The sequence below is a fragment of the Lontra canadensis genome, unplaced genomic scaffold, assembly GCF_010015895.1.
Source record: "Lontra canadensis isolate GAN:19392208 unplaced genomic scaffold, GSC_riverotter_1.0 scaffold66, whole genome shotgun sequence".
In the NCBI taxonomy this organism is placed as follows: domain Eukaryota; kingdom Metazoa; phylum Chordata; class Mammalia; order Carnivora; family Mustelidae; genus Lontra; species Lontra canadensis.
This window is the reverse complement of record NW_022631060.1, coordinates 3,430,653-3,437,084: the sequence shown is the minus strand read 5'-3', so window position 1 is coordinate 3,437,084 and position 6,432 is coordinate 3,430,653. Positions and strand designations below refer to the sequence as shown.

General features: G+C 45.1%; 1 protein-coding gene across 1 annotated transcript in view; it reads right to left on the bottom strand.

The window, feature by feature from the left end:
• Nucleotides 1-2,034: 2,034 nt before the first annotated feature.
• The window catches only part of LOC116880596 (solute carrier family 22 member 10-like), a 76,958-nt gene continuing 72,560 nt past the window's right edge, over nucleotides 2,035-6,432 (bottom strand). Inside the window, 1 exon segment of the mRNA XM_032879906.1 lies at nucleotides 2,035-2,116. Within this exon segment, the coding sequence (XP_032735797.1) occupies nucleotides 2,051-2,116 (66 nt within the window). The 3' untranslated portion in view covers nucleotides 2,035-2,050.

Sequence of the window (6,432 nt, the reverse complement as noted above, 5' to 3'; positions counted from 1 at the left end):
GAGCCAAAGGCAGACACTTAACGACCAAGCCACAGAGGCGTCCTGCCTTAGTTATCTTAAAGTCTATTTTTGTGATATTTGTACAACCACACTAGCTGTCTTGTGGCTGCTGTTTGAATGGTATGTCTTTTTTATATCCTGTTAATTCCCATTAATCTGTATCATTGAATCAAAAGTATATTTTCTGAAGACAGCATGCAGCTGGGTATTGCTTTTATACACTTTGATTGGATTGTAAATGCTATTGATATGGTTGGCATCACATCGATTATTTTGCCTTTTTTTTTTTTCCTTATGCCTCCTAACTCTTTTGTTCCTCTGGTCCTCTTTCAAAATCACCTTTTGTTTCAAGTGACTATTTCTAGGGTATCATTAAGTTCATTTAAGGATTTTTAACTGTTTTTTTTTTTTTTCCCTCAGCGGTCGCTCTAGAGCTGAGAGTGCATGTCATAACCTATCAGAAACAATTTTATGTTTCTACTCACTGGATTCCAATATGACATAGAAACTTCACTCTGTTGTAGCTCTATTTCTTCCCTTAACCATATTTGTGCTATTATTATTAGGCACACTAATGTGGTTTTTTTTAAAGATTTTATTTATTTATTTGACAGAGAGAGGGATCACAAGTAGGCAGAGAGGCAGGCAGAGAGAGAGGGGGAAGCAGGCTCCCTGCTGAGCAGAGAGCCCGATGCAGGGCTCGATCCCAGGACCCCGGGATCACGACCTGAGCCGAAGGCAGAGGCTTAGCCCACTGAGCGACCCAGGCACCCCACACTAATGTGTTTTTGTAAGATTTTATTTATGTATTTATGGGGGGAGGGGCAGTGGAGGGAGAGAGAGAATCTCAAGCAGGCTCCACGCCCAGCACAGAGCCCAGAGCAGGGCTCTATCTCACAACCATGAGATTATGACCTGCACCAAAATCAAGAGTTGGACACCTAACTGAGTGAGCCACCCATACTAATATGTTAATAGAATATACTTTTCACGGTCTAAAATAGTCACCCCTTGCCCTCTTTCTTATTTTTAAGATGCATTCAGTTAAAGAGACCAGATGCAGTCCATCTTCCCCAGGATCAGAACCCTCCTCCTTTCTTAAGGAAAGCTAGGTACCAACACCGCCCAGCAAACATGCAATATCTGTTTCATTTTGGTGGTGTACATATGGATGCCTCTTTAAAACTATCTTCTGTCCATAAATAAGTTCCATAGTTAAGGAGTTTTAAATACAAAGAATGGGACAAGAGGGAGAACAGGAAGCAGAGTGACTCATGAGAGTTTTGTAACAAAAGAAAGTTGATGGGAGTCAAGTCGTTGAGTAGATATGAGGAAGCAAGACCCCTTGTGAAAATGAAGGGGTTGGCTTTGGGCAGGAGAAGGTCATGCTGAGCAACAGGAGAAAGGCAGGGTTTGGGGGTAAAGATCAGAGTAAGAAGTGAGGTTCTCCTCTGCCACTTTCCCCTCATTGACGTAAGTAGCTGGGTTCTCAGCAGCGAGTACACACAATGAGAGGCAGTGTTCTAAGTTGGAGGAGAGAGGACTGGATATGGAACCTGGGCATCCTCTAAAGCCAGACTGTACACTTACCTGGAAAGATAGCAAGATGGCCAGTGAGTCACAAGGGTTCACTTGGCATTTCCACTTTCACATTTCCTGAGAAAGTGAGCAACCACATTCATTGACTTGAGTCCCAAGCACAACATGAAGACAAGTTACTTCACACAACATGGCCAAGTCCACAGGGTTATTCTAGGGGTCACGTGGCAGTTTCAAAAGGCACAGATGGAATGGGATCAGCATCCTGCTCGGTATCCTACCCTTCCTGCCCCTGACTCTGTGGAGTTTCCAGTCTCACAGAGCAGAGCCTCGTGTGGGTGAGGCCAGTCTAGTCAGAATTTTTTTCACAGTGGGGGGTGAAATTTGGGGAGCCTTTGGGTGATCCCTGTCCTTAGCTCTGGTGTCCCCAAAAGGATACCTCAGCGGGCATGACAGCTTGCTTGAAGGAAGGGTCTAAGGAGAGGAGGGTCAGAGGCACAAGGGGTCAGGGTTAGGGATGCTGTCGGGCTTCCACAAGTTGAAGTGAGGAGACCTTGAGGAGTGCAGTGAGCAGTGCCTGCAAAGAAATAAGAAACTAGGATCCGGGGTGCCTGGGTAGCTCAGGCACTAAGCATCTGCCTTAGGCTCAGGTCATGATCCCAGGGTCCTGGGATCAAGCCCCGCATCGGGCTCTCTGCTCAGTGGGAAGCCTGCTTCTCCCTCTTCCACTCCCCCTGCTTGCGTTCCTGCTCTCGCTGTCTCTCTCTCTCTCTCTGTCAAATAAATAAATAAATAAAATATTAAAAAAAACAAACAAACCAACCATGAATGAACAAATGAAAGAAAGAAAAGAAAATTTGATCCATGGTAAAGAAAACATCACTCAAGAAGTAGATAAATTGAATAGTCCTGTATATATAGTACATAAAATAAGTTTACAGTTTAACATCTTCCTACAAAGAAAACTACAGATATCTTCACTGAAAACTTTTAGCAAATATTTAAAGAAGACATAATTCTACTTGTACACAAACTCCTTTGGGAGTAGGAAAGGAGAGAATGTTCCCCAACATTCTGTGTAGCCAGCACTACTCTGATACCCAAAGTAGGTGAAGATACAAGAGTAAGGTACAGACCAATAATTCCCATTAACTTAAATGCAAAACTTCTCACTAACATCTTAGCAAATCAAATAAAATAGTATTTTTTCAAGTTTCCTACATCCTCACCAAGTAGGTTTATTTCAGTGGTTAGCTTAGCATTTAAAAATGTATCCGTGTAATTCACCATTTCATGAGACTAAGCAAGAAAAACCATATGTTCATCTCAATATCTCAAAATCTACTGGGAAAGGTGAGGATTTATAGAAGTGCAAAGTGAAGCTGGACAAAGGGTGCTTTTCTGGAGATCCAGGAATCTTTCTGAACAAGAAAATGAAAATTACTGGCACCCCCTCTTTGTCCTCCAGCCTATAATTTTGGAGTTCTACAGAGCTGCTAGAATCTTGATAACTCAGATGGAGAGGTTGTGAAGAATATGTCCCCCAAATAATCCTGGAATCCTGCCAACTTCGAGAGAAAGAGCCTCCACGTTAAAATCACACACACTTGTATTTTTTTTTTTGTTAAGTTCGATTAGCCAACATATAGTACATTATTAGTTTTTGATGTATGTGTCTCGTTTTAGTGCCAATACCGTACTGTTTTAATTACTATCACTTTGTAATATAACTTGATGTCTGGAATTATGATGCCTCCAGTTTTGTTTTTCTTTTTCAAGAATGTTTTGGCTAGTCAGGGCCTTTTGTGGTGCCATACAAATTTTATGATTGTCCTAATTTGGTGAGGAATACTATTGGTATTTTGCTAGGGATTGCAGTGTGTCTGTAGAGTGCTTTGAGTCATATGGACTTTTTTTTTAAGATTTTATTTATTTATTTGACAGACAGAGATCACAAATAGGCAGAGAGGCAGGCAGAGAGAGAGGAGGAAGCAGGCTCCCTGCTGAGCAGAGAGCCCAATGGGGCACTCCATCCCAGAACCCTGGGATCATGACCTGAGCCGAAGGCAGAGGCTTTAACCCACTTAGCCACCCAGGCGCCCCTGAATAGTATGGACATTTTAATATGTATTTTTCCAATCCATGAACATGAAATGTCTTTCCACTTCTTTGTGTCATCTTGAATTTCTTTCATCAGTGTTTTATAGTTTTCAGAGTACAGATCTGTCACCTCTTTAGTTAAGTTTATTCCTCAGTATTTTATTGTTTTTGGTACATTTGTAAATGTGATGGCTTTCTTAATTTTACTCTGTTTCATTATTAGTGTATAGGAATTGAACAGATTTCTGTACATCAATTTCGTATCCTGTGACTTTATTGAATTCATTTATCAGTTCTAGTAGTTTTTTTGGCAATCTTTCGGGTTTTCTATATATCATATCATACCATCCACAAATAGTGACATTTTTACTTCTTCCTGGACAATTCAAATGCCTTTTATTTCTTTTTGTTGTCTAATTGATGTGGCTAGAACTTCTAGGACAATGTTGAATAAAAGTTGTGAGAGTGGACATCCTTGTCTTGTTCCTGACCTTAGGAGAAAAGCCACACCATTGAGTGTGATGTTGGCTGTATGTTTTTCATATAAGGATTTTATTAGGTTGAGGTATGTTCTCTCTAGACCTGCTTTGCAGAGGGTTTTTATATGAGTGGCTGTTGTACTTTGTCAAACACTTTTTCTGCATCTATTGAAATGTTCATATGGTTTTTATTCTTTCTTTTATTGATTTGCAAATATTGAGCCACCCTTGAATCCTGGGAATAAACCCCACTTGATTGTGATGTATGATTTTTTTAATGTATTGTTGAATTTTATTTGCTAATATTTTATCTCTATATTCATCAGATTAAATCCCTGGCAGTCATTTCTTCCTCTTCTTTCTTTTGCGGGTGAATTCCTCCATCTTGTCATTCTGTCTGGGTCACTGTGTGTGTTAGGAAAGCCTATTATATTCCCGCTCCTGAGAGTGATGGTTGCATTAAGAAGAGGTCCGATACTATCTTGGGCCTCATGCTTCAGGAAGTGTTTCAGAGTATGCAATCTGCTGTTGCGTTTTGCCTGCTTCTTCCTTTGAGTCAGTCCCCTGCAGAGTTTCTCTTTGCCTGTGGTAGGGAGTGTTTAAAACTTGTCCTCTGCATGGCAAATTCTAACTAGGTGTGTTTTGGTCTGCTTGTTAAAGGAAGCTAGATCCTAACTCCCCTAAAGCTGAAGCTTGGCAGCAGCACTCTATGATCAGTAGACTTGGTGTGTGCATATGCTGGTCTTCTAGGGGAGTGGGCTCCTGCGATGGTTCTTAGCCTGACTTGCCCTAGTAAAGATGGACCTGCGGGGCTCAGGGCTTGGTGTAAGCAGCTACGGTCTCCACTAGGGGCGCTGTGCTGCTCACTGAAGTCTGGCGGTGTTGATGGTGGGGTGCGGGGAGATTGGCCTCACCCAAATCTCATCCCAGGAGCAGGGAATTCCCACTTGCTGCTGTTCAGGAAGTCCTCACAGAAGAACCAACAGTCTCCCCTCTTGTGTCCCCAGCTTCCATCAGATCCCTGCCTCCATCGCGTCTGTGTCTGAGCTGTCGGCCCACTAGGTGGCACAGTTCTCCTGTGTTTTATGTCAGGTGTCACGCTGGGCCCCGGTGTGGTGCAGACTGGCACTGATCCTCTGGGAGAGGGTCTCCCCACACTGTGGCCGGTGCCAGCTTGTCCCAGAAAAGTGGTCGCACAACAATGTGGGGCTAGGGGTTTATGGTAAAGGGCAGCCAAAAGCTGGTTTCTAGGTTAGCTGCCTTCAGCAGGTGCCTCTGCTGCTATTCTAATTACGGGGCCCCTCCAGGGCTCCTGTCCCCCCCCCCCCCCCCGAGAGGCAGTGCTACCTCTCCCAAATGCACTCCAAGGAGGGAAACTGTTCCTACCCTGGGGACCCGGAGGATCCTCAGAGCACGCTGTCCACTCCCTGGTCTCTACCGTCCTTCCTCACTGGAGCACAGCTGTGCGGCCAGGCAGGACCCCAGCAAATTCTTGAACTTCGGATTTTGAGTTCCTCTGCTTCTAAAGACTTGTGGTAGTCAGCCCCTCTCCTTTTCCCAGTCAGTGGTTTTGGGGAAGAGTTTTTCTTGTGCAATCCCCTGCCTGCTCGCTCTCGCGCTCTCTCTCTCTCTCCTCTCACACTCCTCTCCATGATGAGGGCTCCCTCCCCTATGCAGAAAAGCACACTTCTTTTTTCCCCCAAATCAACTCTCAGCAGTTCCTACCTTCTGATGTGGCTGTTTTTTCCCCCTCTAGCTGCGCAGTTTGTTCTCTCAGTATTATAAGGGCCTGCCCCTCCCAGAGGAACTAGCTTGTGGACCCCGGAAGTAGGGGCGGGGCAGGCCGGGTGAAGACGTCCAATCGGTGTGGCGTGGGTATATCCACTGGGTGAATTAGGATTCAATTGGCTACCTGTGTAGGGGCGGGGCTCAACCGCCCCCATAAAGGTTGGTCTGCGAGGCTGGTAAAGAAGAGAAGAAGGAGAGCTGTCAGAAGAAGAAGAAGGAAGAAGAAGCAGCAGGAGAGTCAGCGGGAGAAGAAGAGCTGTAATAGCTCTTGTAAGAGCTATAAGTGCTGCCCGCGGCCCCGAGCCACCAGCAGTCCAGATGCCAGCGGCCCAGATGCCAGCGGCCCCGCCCACACATTGCGACCCTCGGCAGCGGCGCCATGGGGAACGGCCTAGATGGCAGCAACCTCGCCGGGAACCCTGAGCCGCTGCCTCCCCAGACCTGTGTCATTCCGGGGAGCGGCTTCGTCTGAGAAGAGGTCTCCTTGGTGAACGGCCCTGGGAAAGCAGCATCCGTCAGGGAAGAG